General features: G+C 37.7%; 1 protein-coding gene across 1 annotated transcript in view; it reads right to left on the bottom strand.

Annotated features, from left to right (window-relative positions):
- Positions 1-20,282, bottom strand: part of LOC136866140 (trans-Golgi network integral membrane protein 2) — an 85,637-nt gene extending 65,355 nt beyond the window's left edge. Inside the window, exon 1 of the mRNA XM_067142841.2 lies at positions 19,458-20,282. Coding sequence (XP_066998942.2) covers positions 19,458-20,109 — 652 coding nt within the window. The 5' untranslated portion in view covers positions 20,110-20,282. The remainder of the gene's footprint in view (positions 1-19,457) is intronic.
- Between the last annotated feature and the right edge of the window lie 372 nt (positions 20,283-20,654).

Raw genomic sequence — 20,654 nt, 5'->3', positions numbered from 1 at the left:
CGTTTCCTGTGTTTACAAATACCGCTAACCGGTCAGTAAGAGATTGCTCCTTGCAGTGAGTGGATTTGTGACAGGAAAATGGCATGTTGTTCATGTGATATTTTTTCACCAGGTATTGATGGCAATAAATTAGTGCAGTATTTGGAACAGTGCGAAGTTAACGCGGATGATTTATTGGATAGCGATAGGGAATTTAGTTCAGAGAGTAGCGACGAAATTATACCGGACACGTCCGCGGAATCACCACAGCTAAAGAAGAGACGTTTAATTGTGTCTAATAGCACTAAAGCTACTCTGAATATGGTGGTAGATGAAACTAGTGATAACGAATATGATGATGATGATGTCTCTGGAGAACATTTTGTGGAAATTTGCCCCAATGAACCCAACAACATTCCTCAACCTCCTGTCTCCTTCAAGGAAGTTCTTGGACCTAAACATGTCCTACAGTCTGATTCTCCGCCCATATCATACTTCAATTTACTTTTCACTTACTCTCTGCTAAACCTTATAGTCACATATAGTCCTCTATCATTACCTAAATGCCGGTCTCCGCGGGCCAAGTGTAGCGTGCCTGCCTCACACCCGGAGGTCATGGGTTCGATTCCCGCCCAGGTCAAGAATTTTCGCCTGGTCCTGAGGGTTGGTTCGAGGTTCACTCAATCTAAGTGACCCTAAGTGATTGCAATTGAGGAGATATCTGAGGGTGAGAGGGCGACCCCGGTCTGGAAAACCAAGAATAATTACTGAGAGGATCCGTCCACTGACCATGATTCACCTCGTAAACTGCAGGTACCGAACTGAGCAGCGGTCACTTAGTAGGTCAAAGCAAATCACGCCTTTAGTGCCATACATTTCTTAATTTCGTAAATTCTGTTGTATTGTAAAATTATTTTTCTAATATATACTACAACCGAAAACGAGCAACTTTTTTTATGAAAACAAAAAACTGTAATATCAACTACTATTTTTTACTTATTTAATCATTCAGAATTATTTTAATACTGTGTTGTCCGCAAGTAGAAAATTTGTTGTCAGTATTTGCCAAACATCGATACATACACGCGAATTTTACGGTGAGTAAAATTGTCTTATTTTTACTAGTGACATATGTTTGAATTTTAATTTTTTACGTTTTTATTTTTCTCGTTAAAATTAGTTATTCTATAGAATTGTATTTAGAAATACATTATACATAATTACGAATATTCTTTTGTATCGTAAATTATTTTTTCAAAGCAGATGTTGAGAGAGTAAGTGCGAAAATATTTTTCTCTTCCTAAAAATAATCGTTATCGACAACTATAAATCAAGAGTAAAACGTCCTTGACTTTTAATATCCCTCCAAACCAGTTTCTTATTCTACGTAGTCGATATGTAGAAAATTTCATGCCGGTATTTGCTATACACCGGCAGATATACGCGAATTTTATAATACATGTATTTCCACAGTAAACGACCTGGCACTTTACAGCAGTAGAGTGGAGGCGGAGCTCTGGCCTCTTCCAGCTGATGGGGAGCGGCCGACCAGATCGGCTCTTGGCTCCAAGAGGGTTAAAGCTCATTGAAGTGGTCAAGTTTTGAGCAGATAAACCAAAACTGATCATTTAGAGTGATGGTCCATCAAGCAAGTTTAAAAACAAATTTATGTTATCTGCTCTACAGTGTGTTAGATCACAAGAACATGTTTCAAGTGCTGAATGGAAGTATTGAGCAATGCCCCACGGAAAGGGAGTTGTAGATGGTGTGGGTGGCAGTGCAAAATCTCGTGTGTGTATGCTGAAGACATGGGAAGACGAGCCATTGTTCAGAATGCAGCTGACTTTGCTACAGTAGCAGCAAAAGTAGTTCCAAATGTGGTTGTAATACCTATGATGCAGATGGAGGCAGATAAGGTGCAGAATGAGTGGAACCAAGCTAAAGAAGCTCCAGGTATCAAGAAGGCACATGCTCTCAGATGCTCTGGTAATCATGTCTGTTTATTTAGCGGTGAGCAGATATTAGACATTTCAATGCAGCAGGTACGTTACTTCTTGAATGAAGAGTCGTGCAGTGACTGCAATAGCAACATACGTAAAGTAGGTACAGCATTATTGGCTACAGAATAGAGCGCAAAATTATAATTGGCTCATTTTTAGTTGTTAAAATATTTGGGAAGAAAACATTGAAACCATATGTTGCACAGGTCTCTGCTATAGACAGCACTGGTTTTAGTGTAGTTTTCCTCAAGAAACAATCAGAGTACAATTTTATATATCAGGAACATGATGTGGCCATCATACAACAGGGTGATATAATTCAGACACTGCCAACACCCATAATTAATAATCGTGGAATTGTGGTATTTCCATGCCCAGTTGAATAGATTAAAACCAAGAGTTTTTAAAATATTCATATGATGTCACATACGTGACAGCCTGACACATACATGACTAGTACAATCTTAACAGAATTAATCTGTTAAGTAAATAATTTGTTAATTTGGTGTGCCAGTATTTTTTTTTTCTTTTTTACAAGTTGCTTTACGTCGCACCAACATAGGTAGGTCTTATGGCGACGATGGGGCAAGAAAGAACTAGGAGTGGGAAGGAAGCGGCTGTGGCCTTAATAAGGTACAGCCCCAGCATTTGCCTGGTGTGAATATGGGAAACCACGGAAAACCATTTTCAGGGCTACCGACAGTGGGGTTCGAACAAACTATCTCCCGAACACTGGATACTGTCCGCACTTAAGTGACTGCAGCTATCGAACCCGGTGCCAGTATTTTTTTGTTCATCCCTAACTTGTTCATAAAAAAATTCAGAACATCACAGAATTTTGAAAAAGAAACAATGTATGTTAGATGTTACTTCTTTTTTTTTTTGGCTCATACATGATCATTCAAAAAATAAAAGTTGTCCAAGAAGTTAAGTAGGATATATTCTCTGTTAATTTTTGCTATCTCAAACTAAAAATTTATTTAGTCAAATTTTATTGTATCTCAGTCATTATATTATCAATTCAAATTATGATAGTTTTCTTTGTATGTGCAAGTACATTTGTCACATACGTGACCGTGGAATGAGCCCGAAGAACAGCGAGGGAAAAAGGAAAACATAGGAAATTTTCAGTAGAAGACGAAAATTTCTTTGTCGATCACATTAACACAATACCAAGGCAAGAAAGCCACTACTCTAGAGAAAAATCATTAGAATATAAATATTTAAGTGAGGATCCGAGTATTCACAGTCTGTTTAAACAATTTCAGAAACTTCATGAAAATACTAATATTTTGTACCGTTCAGGCAGAGATTTCCCAAACTAAAATTCTACCATTTGAAGAGTGACACTTGTTCACCTAGTGATCTTCTCAAAGCTGAATTTTGGAGTGAGCCTTCTAACAAGGAGAAGAAAGTAAGCTTGGGCTGCACCATCGAAAAGCTCAGAAAGCCATGAAGAAAATGAAAGAAGACACTTTTTTTTTTGCTAGTGGCTTTACGTCGCACCGATACAGATAGCCTAGGTCTTATGGCGAGGATGGGATAGGAAAGGCCTAGGAGTTGGAAGGACGTGGCCGTGGCCTCAATTAAGGTACAGCCTCAGCATTTGCCTGGCGTGAAAATGGTAAACCACGGAAAACCATATTCAGGGCTGCCGACAGTGGGATTCGAGCTCACTATTTTCCGGATGCAAGCTCACAGCCAAATGCCCCTGACCACATGGCCAACTCGCCCGGTAGAAAAGAACATACACTCAAGTCACAAAAGCCACAATTCAAAATCTGCAAGACTGCAATGGATTTTCAGAAAGTGATATCTCTTCAGTCTTTAAGACATGGTGAAATGTACTATTTGCGTCAACTATCCAATTTCAATTTCTGTATACATACCGGGGACAATCAAAACGGTTATATGTTTCTTTGGCATGAGGCATTAGAAGTGAAAATTTAATAGCTTTATGTGTGTACAAAGCATTCAAAGGTAAACCACAGGAAAGAAGAAGCTTAAAATGTGGAGTGACAACAGCTGCAGGGAGAACAAAAGTAAAATGATGATCTTCCGTATCCCAAAGGGTTATTTTAGTGAAATTGAACACAAGTTCTTAGTGAAGAGTCGTTTATTCATGTTGCAAGACCGTAATTTTGCGCTCATTGAGAAACGCAAAAAAAGTAATAATGTGTGAAGTCCCGAACGATTTAGTGCATCTCATTGTGGAAACCAAACAGTCAAATCCTTTTGTAGTGACCCTTATGCAAGAAGCAGACTTCTTTAATTTCAAATCAGCTGCTGACAGATACATTAACACCTCCAACGTTCATGTTTCGAAAGCAGAGTGCATGCGGCTGACAGCTGAACATCCGGAATTGCTGCAAGTTCGATCGACACTAAACGAAATGGAAGCATTCAAAGAAATATACATTTTGAAATAAATAGTGAAGCCATCTGGCCTTGGGCAAACAGAGTTGGAAGCACTTCAGGGAGCAAAGAGTCTGTCGGAAGACAAGAGGAAGGACTTATTTAAAATGATGCCTTTCATAACAAATGAAACAGATCATTTTACGAGAACTTATTGATGTAAATTGCTCTTAAAACTACCTTATTTCATGAACTGGCAAAAATGAAGGAAAGACACGAGAACTTAAACAATTACCAATAATGACAATAAAAGTAACATTTTCACAGTAAAATGAAGAACTTTATGCTGTGGCACTTGAATTCTTTTAAATTTTAGCACATTTCAACTTATACCATTTCAAGTTTTTTAATTTACACCAAAACTAATTCCAATAGAATAAAGTAGTGTATATAGTATAAAAGCTTTGAATGCACATTTTGCATGTATCATGTTTTGCTTCTCCAAACTGTTTTATTCACATGTTATCCCCTTTTCGTTGATTGTCTGAAAACTATGATTTTGGTGCCTGACCCGTTATTTATTTACATGCCTCAATTTACCTTTTAATGTAAAGTTTAAGCTAGCCGCAAAATAAAGATAACTATTTTCATTTGATTGTTGTTGGCAGTATGGCTAACATAAGGGTGCCATCTATAAGTACCTTGACTACCATATTGCTGTGTTGCCATTTTTCCTGAATCGCGAAGTGATAATCACTGCGCGAAAGAGTGCCCCATAATAGCCAGGCATGTGAAATAGTGTGGAGAAGTCAAGAGGTTTACAAGAGGGAAAGGGAATTTGTACGCATTTATGGCCGTCCCTCTGTTCCTACACATCAAGTTGTGCAATGCACATTGTAAATCAGGTAAGAAGAATAAGGTTTCTCCATTTTTGTAAATTCAGTAGATTTTACTTGCAACTTTTCTGTGATAGCACTGGCAAATATTATTGTAACATTAGCGTATTTAATTTTGTCTATATTTTGTAACAACATGATAATAAGAAATCGTAGATTTATCTACGAGGCGTGTTTTTTAAGTAAGGTCCGTTTGAAAGTAAGTACACAACGAAAGGTTATTTCAAAAAAGTAAATTTATTTTCAGAAATTACATACTTCACTCTATTTTTCGACATAGTTGCCAAGTTTGTTCAAACGCTTATCATACCTCGTAACCAATTTTAAAATATCCTCTTCATAGAAACTTGCCGCCTGCTCCGATAACTACGAGTTCACTGCCGTTTTCACGGCGGCGTCATCATTGTAAAGCCCCATTCACAGTGCAAATGTAATGTAACATAAACTTAAAATTAACGTTAACTTAGAAGTCAGCGGCCATCTTATCTAATGGAACCATTCACAATGCGCCGTCGAAAACTTAACTGCGAGTCCGTAAAATTAAGGGATTGCAAACTCCAAGCTCTTGCGGTTAATTTTACGTTAACTTTAAGAACCAGCCAATCAGAGCACAGGTAACCATTGTATTTTGTGCACGATATAATGACTTCTTACGACAAAACACTTGTAATTCTCTTTCAAAATAATCTTTGTGGGTATGATAAAAGGAAAAAGAATTACAAAGACGCTGTACAGAAAAATAATAGGTGGAAATAAATATCTTGTAGCAATGAAATCTGACGGTAAATGGCGGGAGACAAGCTCACAGCGCTGGCGAAAGGATGAGAGACAATCCCTGACATAAATAAAACAGTGTCCCTGTATATTTCTCAACATTATGACAGACTGCTAGTTTACGAAAACGATATCATCCAAACATCTCATCGGGGTGTGATAGATAAGGGCATAGATGTCGGTAAAGGAGACCTTATATTTCTTTTTATTAAAAAAGGGGAAGCAAATCGTAAGAAAGGTAAACAGTTCAGGTTTCATCCGCATGTCCAAAACGAACTGATGAGGGTCATTTCTTACAGTAGATTACCGAAATCGTACTGAGAGAATCTTCTTTGATTCAAGGGATGAACCCATTTCCTGCACAGTTTCTTTTAGATCGCCTTTTCAGGTAGGCCTACATAGCTCCCAGGAGCAAAGCAATAGATGTTTGAAGTAATATGAATTCTGCTATCACGTTGTTTGATTCCATCGAAGTACTGAAATATAAAACTGCGAGATACCCCAAAAACCGACTTCAGTGCTAAATAACAAGCAGTGTTTTGTTTGGCTGCTGTGTACTCTTTACGTTAATGATACGCTCCTCCATTGTGGATACCACAAATTTTACGTTAATTTTATGGTTACGTTACGTTGTTAAGTTTACGGTTACGTTTGCATTGTGAATGGGCCTTAATGGTTGAAACTGAAGTGATGTTTGAGGAGGAACAGATGGTAATTGCTCGGCGCAAGATCAGGACTGTAGGGTGGGTGGTCTAAAACTTCCCAGCCAAAACTGTCCAATAAATCGCAGGTCTGACCTGCAGTGTGAGGTCTTGCATTGTCATGGAGAAGGACAATTCCCTTCATCAGCATGCCACTTCTTTTGTTTTGAATTGCTCTGCGTAACTTTCTCAGGGTTTGGCAGTATGCTTCTGCATTGATAGTGGTTCCTCGTTGCATGAAGTCGACCAACAAAACACCATGCCTATCCCAAAACACCGATGCCATGATTTTGCGCTGGGACAGGGTCTGTTTGGCCTTCATCTTTACAGGCGAGTGTGTGCGTCTCCATTCCATGCTCTGTTGTTTTGATTCGGGCATGATATGTGAAACCCATGTTTCGTCTCCAGTTACGATCTGACTCGAGAAGCCGTCACCTTCTTCGTCATAACGAGTCAAGAACTTCATCGCACACTCATCTTTGGTTTTTGCGGCCCTCTGTTAGGAGTTTTGGGACCCAACGGGAGCACAGTTTCCTAAACTTTAGGGGTTCAGAAACAATGTTGTAAGGCACTGATCTCGACACGTCAGGAAATTCGTTTGAGATACCTGTTATTGTGAAGCGCCTGTTCTCACGAATCTTCACTTCAACTGAAGCAACCAAATCATCTGTAATCAAAGAAGGGCGACCGGAGCGGTCCTTATCATGGACGTTGTCACGGCCAACTTTGAATTGTTGTACCCACTTACGCACTTTGCTTTCACTCATAACACTATCACCGTACACTTCACAAATCTGTCGATGAATTTCTGCAGCAGACAGGTTCCTTGCTGACAAAAAATGTATCACTGACCGAACCTCACACGTGGCGGGCGAGTTGATAGTCTTAAACATTTTGAAAGCACAGAACAGAACCGTACAGGTTAGCTACAGAGCTGAAACTGAGCACAGTCGTTCCTAAGGCATGCCGGTACATGACGCACGTGCTCGTTGCGATATGCGCGCAAACTACTAGTCTACAACAAAACGGACCTTCCTTAAAAAAACACGCTTCGTAGTATTATGTATAATAATATTATTATTACCTTAATCGATGTGTTGAGAGTACAATTGTTGTTGACCGATTTAATTTGTATTGTATATCATTACGACAAACTTGAAAGCATGTTTCTAAACAAATCACTGTGACATGTGACCAGCTGTTATTATGGCGGCAACATCGCTCTATGCGGCTTTGCAGTGTGACCAACATTTTGCGCAGCTGTCGTGTGCAACCGTATGCTGGCCCAACTATAATATGGATTTGCTCCATGTTTCTGAACATAGTACACAAATAGGATATCAATTCAAAGAATAGATCCACTTTACACCATGTGGTATAAAGCCAAGCTCTGCATTCAGGAGATGGGTGGGTTCAAACCCTGCTGTTGGCTGTCCTGAGAATGTTTATCTGTGGTTTCCCATTTTTACTTCCAAGCAAATGCTGGGACAGTTGCTATCAATAGGCCACAGTCGATTCCTTCCAGCTCCTTATCCAATTTCATTCACTATCAAGGACGTACCATATTTATTGGGGCAGTCAAAATTTCCTCAGTCTTTTGAAAAGTTTGATGCAGACCTATATGTGAATACTTTATGTTGGAAACTGAAGTCACTAGCTGATAAAAGTCCACTAGAATTGATGATGTCTGTAGAATCAAATAATATATAAATCATACAACCTGTAACAAATATGTTATTTAATTTCTAAAGCAACTTAGAAGAGCCTCCGTGGCTCAGGCGGCATCGCAACAGCCTCTCACTGCTGCGTTCCGTGGTTCAAATCCCAGTCACTCCATGTGAGATTTGTAATACTTTACGTTGGAAACTGAAGTCACTAGCTGATAAAAGTCCACTAGTATTGATGTTGTCTGTAGAATCAAATAATATATAAATCATACAGCCTGTAACAAATAGGCTATTTAATTTCTAAAGCAACATCGAAGAGCCTCCGTGGCTCAGGTGGCATCGCAACAGCCTCTCACCGCTGGGTTCCTTGATTCAAGTCCCGGTCACTCCATGTGAGATTTGTGCTAGACAAAGCAGAGGCGGGACAGATTTTTCTCCGGGTACTCTGGTTTTCCATGACATCTTTCATTCCAGCAACACACTCCAATATCATTTCCTTTCACCTGTCATTCATTAATCACTGCCCCAGAGGAATGTGACAAGCTTCAGCAGCTGGCACTATTCCTATCCTCGCCGCTAGATGAGGGCTACATTCATTCCATTCCTGACCTGGTCAGAAGACTGGAAACAGGCTGCAGATTTTCATTTTCAGCAACTTAGAATTTATTATAAACCTCAGTTAGCAGTCTACAGAAAGCTGGACAAGAGTTTGATAGCAAACCTTTTCCTTGTTATTCCGATCATTAAGCCTATATACAAATAAGAAATGGTATTATCAGATTAACAAATAGTCATATTTAAATCCCTTACCCCAACTACATGATAATAAAAATATAAAAATAATAATAATAATACATACTGAAACACGAACCATCCAGTTACGCCTGCAATTGCCCGTGATCGAACTGGAGACCGCACGGCCCTATTCATAAGTTTTTATTGTGCGCGTTTTAGTCTGTGATGCAACGCATGCTGCTAGTGAGCTTGGCTGCAGCTTGCTAAGGCACGACTGCGACACCACGGAACACGTGGCTTGCAGCACGTCAAAGGAATGATCTAGAAGCTTTTTTCTATCTCTGCTTCCTGATGATATAACAGCAAATGGACAATGGGATTGTGTAGCTGGCAATAAAAAATAACTCGTACTCTAATTTCAAGTCGATAGCTGCATTATTTGAGGAGATATTAAGATATTAAATTATTGGGTGATATCCATGACGTTCACGCCCAGGGTCAAGCTTTTGTATAAAAGATGAGCCTGGAAACTCAACAACACACACAGCGACCAACAGCAGAGACCAGTGAAGGTCTGCTGCATGATGTAGTACCGGCGAGTGTGATTTGACTTAGTGCGTGGAGTACCAAGTTCCGAACGTCTACAACTTTGAACTCAGTATCAGCGAGGCACGGCCTAGGTGAGAACTTTGACTGTGACAGCAGTATAACATTATACTCTAAAATTTTTCGTCCATTTCTAAAGGACTTATTTAAAAGCCTTCAAACACTTTAACATTTTACGTTGCTTGCTTGAAAACACAAGCGTCACACTTTGGACATATTATTTTGTGCCATGTGCTACAGAACTGTCAGTACACAACATAACTTTCAATTTAATAAGACAGTGACCAGCTATTTAGGACTCTATTTATTAAAATTACATGCCCATTAGGGTGTCCCTTATTTTTCAAAGTTTTAATTTTGCAATGCATAGGTTATTGTTTTATTCATTTGGGCCTGAAACACCCGAAAACAATTTTTTTTCCTTATTTGGAACAGTGCAACCCGTGCCGACTCACACGCAAACATGTCCATACAAGTTGCGTCACAAGAGTGGCGCGCTCTCATTGTTATTGTCACTTAGTTTTCGCTTATCGGGTAGCTAGCACGGATTGTTTTATATTTTGAAGATGTCAGTGGAACTAAGGAGCAATTAAAAAAGCATCTTCTTGGTTGGTGAAGTAAATCACCAAATAACAGGCGAAAAATTACCATCTAATCGTCAAGTTCTCGCAGTTCTATTTTTCAACATACATGAGGTTAAGTTGACTGTTAGTGAAAGCGCAAATCTTGTCATTTGGTAGTGCACTATATTCTGGGAAAAGGCTAGAATACCTACGAGAGCTGTGCCTAATTGTGTTAAGAAGTTAGTGGATCTTTATCAGGTTTGGCGAGAACTGCAAAAAAATAGCAAGAAGATTCAGGATTTACATAGGTGCCGCGAAGAGAACTTTCAACTTGAATTAGATAATTTATTCGATATCGCACATGCTGATGTTCTTGAAAGAATAAAAATCGGGTGTTGACAAAAAGTTGGCTGATATTGAAGAAAGGGCCAGGCTGAGAAAACTCACAGAAGATAAAAAGAGACTAAAGCAAATGCCTTCCACGAGCCCATTGGAATCTGCAACTTTTGATACACATGAAGACATAGAAGAACAATCCACAAGCTATGAAGAAAGCCTGGAAGAATCTCTGCCATCCACATCTCAATCTGTAAGTTCTTTAGCTACGTCGACAAGAAGAGGAAGAAAAGATTTTATCACATCTAAATTAGTTGCAACTTTAGATAGATGTCAACTAAGCATCAGAGATTCCGTTTATATAACTCAGTCTGTAGTAGAAGCACTTGGTCTTAGTTCTGACAATTACCCGATCAACAAATCTTCTGTTCAACGCATTCGAACACAAATGAGAAAAGATAGAGCGAGATCTATGAAATCCGATTTTCAGAATAACGTGCCCAAAGTAGTTACTGTTCATTGGGATGGAAAATTGTTACCTGCTCTGGACGTAAGAAGTTCTAAAGAAGAACGCCTACCAATTATTATTTCATATGACGAGGAAGAACAACTTCTTGCTGTGCCGAAGTTAACAACTCTTCCGGTAAAGAGCAAGCGAAAGCAGTGTCAAATGCCCTTCATGACTGGAACCTGGATGATAAGGTACAAAAAATGTTCTGTGATACAACAGCATCTAATACAGGACGCTTGAACGGAGCTTGTGTGCTTTTAGAGAAAAAACTGGAAAGAGAGTTGTTGCTCTTTCCTTGCCGCCATCATATTTACGAACTGGTGATCAAAAGTGTGTTGGAATCAAAGATCCAACAAATCACTAGCAGTCCTGATATTCCGCTGTTCAAAAAGTTTAGAGACAACTGGAAGAATATTAATCCTAGTGCCATCGAATCATGCACTGATTTTGTCCAACAACAACTCTGTGAGGCAAATATTATTGAATTGGTGACGTTTTTTTTTTACAATGAGCTGGCAAAATCGACTGTACAAGATGATTATCGCGAGCTCATTGAGCTCGCCGTTGTTTTTCTGGGTGGAGACATTAAAAATAAAATAAAAATCAGACCTCCTGGTGCAATGCATCAAGCACAATGGATGGCAAGAGCTATTTACTCCTTAAAAATGTGTTTACTGAAGTTCCAGTTTAAAATGATCGCTAATGACAAACGAGCTTTACAAGATGTTTGTTTATTCATTGTGGCAGTTTACGTGAAGCCCTGGTTTGGATGTATTTTGGCGATAAAATCATCGAATCAAGATTTTTTTTTTTTTTTTTAAGATTATGAGAAAGTTGACAAGTTGATTTCCAATGCATCTTGAAACAAGTTCAGTCAACACTTGTGGTACATGTCAGAGGAAATAGCCATCTTTTCAATTTTTGATAATGAAGTTGATGAGCAGACTAAAGGAAACAGTGTAGAAAACTTACAAAAAGAAAGCTTTGGTGATTCCGGAAAGAGATATGTTCCATCGAAGAAGAGATGTCTGGCTCTCTATATGGTACGCAGTAGACTAGTAGTGTTTAATCTGGTATTTAATCTAGAACTTATTTGTTTTATTTATAGGCACTGCAAGTATTTTTTATCTTGTTTCAGGGAAATCTTTGAGTGATTTTGTTTCTGTCAAGAGTAAAGATTTATTTTTTCACGACTGAAACTTGACAGTGGTTTCCTTCAAGAAATTGTATCTTCATGAAAAGACAACGTGGCGTTTGTGGAAGCTAAAAAGAAGGTTTCTACCTTAAAAGCAGTTGATGACACAGCTGAAAGAGATGTTAAACTAATGACAGACTTTCATGGTTTGATTACCGCAGATGAAGAATAGAAGCAGTTCTTATTACATTGTGTGCAAGAACATAGAAAAATTTACCCATTCTGTAAAAAAGAGACTTTGAAGAGGAAATATCCAAATGAATAACTTTAAAAATTGTATCCTTTTTGTTACTTACAAGAAGAGAATATAAGTTTCTGTTTTCATTTATATTTCTCTAAAATAATTGTTTTGAGTGACTGTCTACAACTACATTCAAGAAACCCTTTAAGCAGCTATTTTCTAAAACTTTTAGGCCCTGTCGGCACGGGTTAAAATTAATGTAGGAAGTTGAAATTCTGTACTTGTGTAACTAATAGACTAATAAACACAATAACGGGGCATGCGTTTCAATAAATGAAACAATTTTTTTTTTTTTGTCCTTTTAAGGGACACCCTAGTGCCCATTATTACATGTAAGGGAACACAGACTGTGAAACAGAGCATTAATACTTTATAGTGTGCTAGATAGACAGGAGACTGTTTCTTGAATATTACGTTCCCATTGTTTCTTGCGAGGGAACATAGACTGTGTAATTGAACATTACAAGATTATTGTGTGAGAGATGGAATGTACTGACTCTGTTTAAACTTCACGAACTGTATTACAAACGGGAACACAGTGCATTCAGTGTATCAAACTTGTGTAGTTATCAGTGACGGTTCAATCACATTATTAAGTGGAACCTTGATTCAAAATACCATAAGTGAAATTTCCCTACGAACGTTACACTTGTTAATTATGAACCGACACTGCTATAACACTCCACGTGGCGTGTGCAATTTGACGCCAGATGCATAGACTTAACCACCCGTATCATTGTGTGAACTTCCGCCGATGGAGATGTGGTAGCTTCGGAGGATACATGGTGATGGTGTTCCGGATCGTCGGGGGACATATGGTAATGGTATTCCTGGTCCCTTGTGAATACGTGGTACTGCGGGCCTGTGAGGACGCAGGCAAACAGAGCCAGCAACCTCAAGATCCAGAACTACTTAAAGGCGACATGCATCTGTGTTGTTTAAAGAATAATCAGTTCGAACTTCATGAATTGCGACTTCTAATTTAACTTTCAAGTCCACAAGTCACTTCAAATTTTTCTAAGTAACTTTCAATTTCTCAAGTGACTTTCAATTTTACACGTAAAGTCAGTGTAGTATTAAGTCTTACCAGAGCTACTCCAAAGCTCAACGAACTTGCTAACAAGAGAAAAGAACTCTGAAGGACATTTATAGAATGAAACTGAGACTTAGCCATTTCGTTAGATATTTTTCCAGTGAATTACAACTTCACTTATTATCACAATATGTCAAACTAATAAATTATTTCAAGAGTGAACTCTGGTTAATTTGTGATAACTTGAATTAGGCATTTCATTAAGAACATCAAGAGTGAACTTTATTTAATAAGTCAAACTGATTAATTATTCCAAGAAGGAACTTGATTTAGTTTGTCTTGAATTGAGCAATTGTATGAAACTTCAAGAATGAACTTTGACCATTTTGCTATAATTGTCTCTATCACTAGCAGAATTCAAACGTCACGAATAAACTTTATTTGCTTTCAAGTGTCAAATTTTGACGATATGCTAGTTCCATTTAACAAGGATTCAATGAAGGCACAGGGAATTTATTTATATTTGCCAACAGTAATAAAAGTAAGTGCACCGGGCAAATTAGCCGTGCGGTTAGGAGCGCGCAGCTGTGAGCTTGCATCTGGGAGATAGTCGGTTCGAATCCCACTGTCGGCAGCCCTGAAGATGGTTTTCCGTGGTTTCCCATTTTCCCACCAGGCAAATGCTGGGGCTGTACCTTAATTAAGGCCATGGCCGCTTCCTTCCCATTCCTCGGCCTTTTCTATCCCATCGTTGCCATAAGACCTATCTGTGTCGGTGCGATGTAAAGCAAAATTGATTCACAATTAAGTATTTATTTATTTTCCACCTACTCGATACAATGATTGCTTAAGGCATTTTAATGGTTAAAAGTGGTACATGTTTCGTATATTATCAACATCTTCAGCCACATAACAATGTTTAGATGAAAAATACATAAATTGACAAAGTACAAATGCTTTAGAGAAAGTGTCCTTAAAATTAACATAAGATTGACAACATTAAAACAAACAAAAAATTTAAGAGAAAACATATAAATTCTTCTACAATTGAAAGCTGTTGTCAAGGAAACAATTGTACAATATTCCATAGAAAATATCCTAATGAATATTCTTTTCTTAATAATTCATGAAAAAAGGTCAATTTATAAATTAACATTATACAATTTATAAGTAATTGTCAAAATGAAGAAATCCAGATAACACAATGTGGCTCCAGTTACTAATGCAGATGAAAATATTACAATTCCTAGTTGTCAATTCATAATAAGCCTGCTTTCCTTTGGAACAGTAACTCCTGTCATTCTTTCAGTCTTGTGCCTGGTGTAATATTGATGATGCGTTCTTCCTTGCTCTTGCACCTGAGGAAGTGGAGGAGTGGGGGATATAGGTGTGTCAAGAACCTCCTTGCTGTCACCTATAGTTTCAACTGAGGAGGAATATGTTGTAGGGCTAACTGTAGGTGGAGAAATTCCAATTCTTTTCTCGTGATCTTTCTCAAGCATTTTCAGAGTTAACGTAACAATAATATGCTGATCTTTTCTGTGCCTCAGGGTGTAACGAGTTATTCCTTTATCCGACAACAAGCCATCTTGAATGGTTTCAACAATAATATGATTGATAAAATAATTAATAAATTTTCGGAGAAGCGACAATTTAAATTAGCAATCGAACCTAGTAAAACTGAGAAATACGTCAAGTTCACATATAATAATCCAAACATACACATAATAACAAATTTATTCAAGAGAAAAAATTCCAAAATCGCATTTTCCACCAATAACAACATGAAACACAGTATTTTCAACCATGATACAGTAAATCTCTCGGGAAAAGGTAAATTTTTTGATTCGGGAATATATAAACTTACATGCTTTGAATGCAAGAATACATACTTAGGACGATCCGGCCGCAATTTTAAAGTAAGATATTTAGAACATGTGAATGCTGAAAAACATAGAAGATTCTCAGCTATGGGATCACACACGACTGCCACAGGTCATAAATTTACCAACATAGAACAAGACCTGACCATCATAAAAAAGTTAAAAAAAGGGCAGCTTATATAACACTTATGAAGATCTATACATTCATCTAGACCAACTTGTAAATAAAAATGATAACCTTAACGAGACTGTAGAATATAAGAACCCATTATATTATCAAATTCTAGTATATTTGAAAATGCTTGAGAAAGATCGTGAGAAAAGAATTAGAATTTCTCCACCTACAGTTAGCCCTACAACATATTCCTCCACAGTTGAAGCTATAGGTGACAGCAAGGAGGTTCTTGACACACCTATATCCTCCACTTCCTCAGGTGCAAGAGCAAGGAAGAATGCATCATCAATATTACACCAGGCACAAGACTGTGAAAGAATGACAGGAGTTACTGTTCCAAAGGAAAGCAGGCTTATTATGAATTGACAACTAGGAATTGTAATATTTTCATCTGCATTAGTAACTGGAGCCACATTGTGTTATCTGGATTTCTTCATTTTGACAATTTTCTATGGAATATTGTACAATTGTTTCCTTGACAACAGCTTTCAATTGTAGAAGAATTTATATGTTTTCTCTTAAATTTTTTGTTTGTTTTAATGTTGTCAATCTTATGTTAATTTTAAGGACACTTTCTCTAAAGCATTTGTACTTTGTCAATTTATGTATTTTTCATCTAAACAGTGTTATGTGGCTAAAGATGTTGATAATATACGAAACATGTACCACTTTTAAACATTAAGCTGCCTTAAGCAATCATTGTATTAAGTGGAAAATAAATAAATACTTAATTGTGAATCTATTGAAGTGCGTTACGGACCATGAAGCTGATTTTATGTAAAGCAAAATAGTAAAAAAAGTAAGTGTGGCCTACTATGCAATATTTATTCAACTGCAATTCCCTCTCTGAACACTCTCCTGATCTAAGACCGCACACGCCCTGCGAACTTCTCATGCTCGATCACACATGTTACTAAGTGCGTGTCTATTACTGGTACAATACATACATCTTTAGTATAAATAGTTATGCCTTCCAGATTTCAGTCTGCAAGCCTCTGTGAATTTACTAAACGCCACCATAATCCTCTATTTTTAACTAGTTCTGTGGCCTTGTTTAGTTCTATCCCCCATCTTTAAATTATTACCAGCCGAGTCAAACCATCGTCATCTTGGCCTCCCTCTATTTCTCTTACCCTCCCTAACAGTCTATATTATTCTCCTAGGTAACCTATCCTCCTCCATTCACTTCACATGACCCCACTACCGAAGCCAGTTTATGCGTATAGCTTCACCCATCGAGTTCATTCCTAATGTACCCTTTATCTCTTCATTCCGACTACCATCCTGTTTGTACCAGCAATCATTCTCACTACTTTCATGTCTGTTGATTTTAATTCATAAGATATCCTGAGTCTACCCAGCTTTCATTCCCATAAAGCAAATTTGGTCTGAAAACAGACCGATGTAAAGATAGTTTCATCTAGCTCGTGATGCTGGAACGTACTTAACACGCACCGTATGAGTGAAACTCAATCATTTCTTCAAACAAATATTTCAACAGGGATAATAATTCCCGCAATTGATACGTTCACACTTCTATTTTAAATAACTGACATTGATTTTCCTATCTTGAACCCAAGTTATGGGAGTGGAACAAATATTCCCCTTGGATGATTGTGCTTTTACACTCAAGGCCACCATAGTCCTAATGGAATATAAGAAGAGGATCCATTTTAGTTTTAAATGCTCAAATATTCGAGATTAACCATGTCATAATCATCAAAACTGTTAATTCACAGTATATTTTTTAACATACTTTCTGTGCATTATCCTCATTTTAGATGTTATAGTATAACATTTTATGAGATCATTGTTCAACATTTTACTCCATAGTTTTTAAGATTAGAAAGATCCCATCCAATAATTTTAAGATTGAGATAGGCTGATGATGCCTGTAAAAAAAAAGGGTGAAACATGTACGTATGACTTGAGTATTATGTATAAATATTCCATATAATTTCATTACACCTCATCACCGACCCTGTATCAGGAAATGCGACAAAGAGGAAGACATACATACACTTAACAGCACGAGACTAAATCATAAATCATGGTCTTAAAATGTGATGTCCAAGTGCTGAAGACCGATGATAGATTACAAAAAAATTATATAAGCCGGGCTGAGTAGCTCAGATGGTAGAGCATTGGCCTTATGCGCTCATGTCGGCAGATTCAATCCTGGCCCAGTCCAGTGGTATTTTGAAGGTGTTCAAATATATAACAGCCTCATGTCTGTAGAATGTAAAAGAGCTCCTGGAGAACAAAATTACAGCATGTTTGTGTCTCTAAAGACCATAAAAGGGCAATGTCATTGTCACAGATGGTTGGGACTATTTTTTTCAACAGTCAATACTAAATATATATAGGCCTACAATAATATAGCCACTGGAAATTAAAAACAAATCATGTTATTTAATACAAAAATACTTGTTTTGTGGTTTAGTATTAATTTTAACATCATCATTTTACAGTTCCAATTTCCCGGGCACTGTTGGCAAGCATCTTACATTCTGTCTTATTGAGATATGTTCTATTGTTAATGACATCCTCCAGTGTCATTCCCTGATCTGCAATCTCCATCTTTACAATGTCCATCCAGTGGGCTCTTGGTCTTCCCACTGTACGTTTTCCTACCACATGTCTCTCCAAGTTAACATAAGCTGACCTTGTTGGTTCCAACCTCATTGCATGCCCAAACCACCTCAATCTGGACATGCTGACGCGATCTAACAATGATATCTCAATCCCAGCTTCCTTTCTAACCACATCACTCCTTAACTTGTCGAGTTTTTTTTTTTTTTTTTTTTTTTTTTTTTTTGTGGACCTTAGAAAATTCATCTCAGATGCCTGCAACCTTCATAAGTCCTTCTTAGTGAGGGTGCAGGTTTCGATACCATACTGACAGAAAATGGACATGCCTTGGTACATTCAAAAAGTAGATAGGTAGTGGGATGTAATACCAATAATATTATTATTGGCCTATAACTCAAAATAATATAACAGACTAATAACATTGTTGTATGTTGAACATTTACCTATTTACTGCTGAATGGTCTTAAAATGTGATGTCGAAGTGCTGAAGACTGACAATGAAAGGGGTTCTTTAATTTTGTGCGAGTCATCCTAGGTTAGAAGCCACGAAGGGGCCCTAGGCCTCTAGTTTCATGTGGAAACACGATTGGTCTGGACTGGTTCTTGGCGAGCAGACGGTTAGGATAGAACCTGGACAAGACCATTGGTCTGGAGTGTTTCTTACCGTGTGGATGGTTAGGATAGGATCTGGACAAGACCTGTGATACAGGGACGAGCGAAGGGGGGTTAGAGTTACGTTCATGTTACATTTCCTTGCGCTTTTATGGTGCTGTGGTTAGTAACTGATTACGATTACCATTACTGATGGGAATGAGATCACATGCCACTTTATGTTGGCCAAAAGAAACGCAAGTAGCTACTTCAGAAATGAAAATGGCGTGTAATTGGGTTATAAGAGTAAATATAGTTCTTGGGGCGGGATGTTGGGTTCCTGGACATCGCAATGAACACATCTCTCCTCTGAGAGGCATTCCAAGTAAGATTTCATTAATTTCCTCTTACTTATAACATTAGAAATATCTTGTCACTAGCGCTAATTTTACTGTGAAGTGGATTTTCTGCCTTTAGTAATCATAAATGCTGACCGAATATACCACTATCCGAACTTTCAATACTCACTAACAGAAAAAAATTAGGCCTTTAACCATAAACACCACCTTATAAAATATCTTGCATATGGTTTACCATTGACTAAAAATGTCTATATAAACTTACCTCTTGGTATGTTACCAGTCTGAGCTTCATTGTTCAGATGCAAAATAACACTGTTTAGCTTAACTACAGCTTTACACAATGGATTGATCCTTTCTCCAGCTATACACACTCTTGTGCATTTAAGTTCATCTTGAATGTTCTTATTAAATGCTTCAATCCACAGTCTTGTGCCATTTATAAAATTACTAGCATTACGAGCGAGCACAGTCTTCGTATCATTACAAAATTTATCAGCAACAGGAATATGCTTATCAGGCATAAGATTATTAATGTTGGCGCGATTACTTGTGTGCGCCAAATAGCATGCACCTGAGCTAGAATCATACAATGATGTACATAACAAGGTATCAAAATCAAAATCCACTGAGAAACTGAGAACAGTACTATTATCAAAATGTGGTATATTCCTGTTACATTTGCTTGTCACAAAACTGTTAGGGTCCCATACATCTTTCACAGTTGAAAGGTTGCACCAAGTTAAAACTGCCGATATTTCTGAAACAAATGTTGGGGGATTGCGCACGTGTCCCACCACCTGTCGATACAAATTATCACCAAAAGTTACGTCAACATATAACGTCAAAAGGAAGCACATTAACCTAAACATAATATTCGATTTCACAACACTCTTATGAACGGACATTTCTGTCATACACAAAATTTCGCTATACAGCTTCCCACAGGCAAGTTACAGAACAACATAACGAACGTCATTCAACGATGTATATAAGCAACTGCAAAAAAGCAGCATAATTCATCTCAACAAACTACGCCTCATGCCTCCACATATATCCACATCCACAAATCACAACACAGAACACCAATATATAACACAATCACAATACGTCAGAACCAAAGAGCAAAGAGGAGAGAATCGGTAAAAATCAAAGAGGATATACTAGATAAACATTCCACACGACGAAGGTAGCCAACAAGAAAGAAGAAAAATATTACAATCATTAGAACATTTCCCCTCTCACTACAGGAAGTATGTATAATCCAACGAGCTAGAAAGAGGAATAGTCTTAGACTAGCCCTAGTCCTCTATCAATATCGCTTTGCTAGCTGAATTTAATTAAAGAGGTCTGTAATAGTAAATTAAGCTGTAGGTAATGTGATATATTGACAAGTTTTGAATAATTGCTGGTTTTATAAATGTGTACATTTGCTTCAGTGATATTTTAATTTGATAATATG

Source organism: Anabrus simplex, chromosome 3 (assembly GCF_040414725.1).
Source record: "Anabrus simplex isolate iqAnaSimp1 chromosome 3, ASM4041472v1, whole genome shotgun sequence".
Classification (NCBI taxonomy): domain Eukaryota; kingdom Metazoa; phylum Arthropoda; class Insecta; order Orthoptera; family Tettigoniidae; genus Anabrus; species Anabrus simplex.
This window is presented reverse-complemented; position numbering and strand designations above follow the sequence as displayed.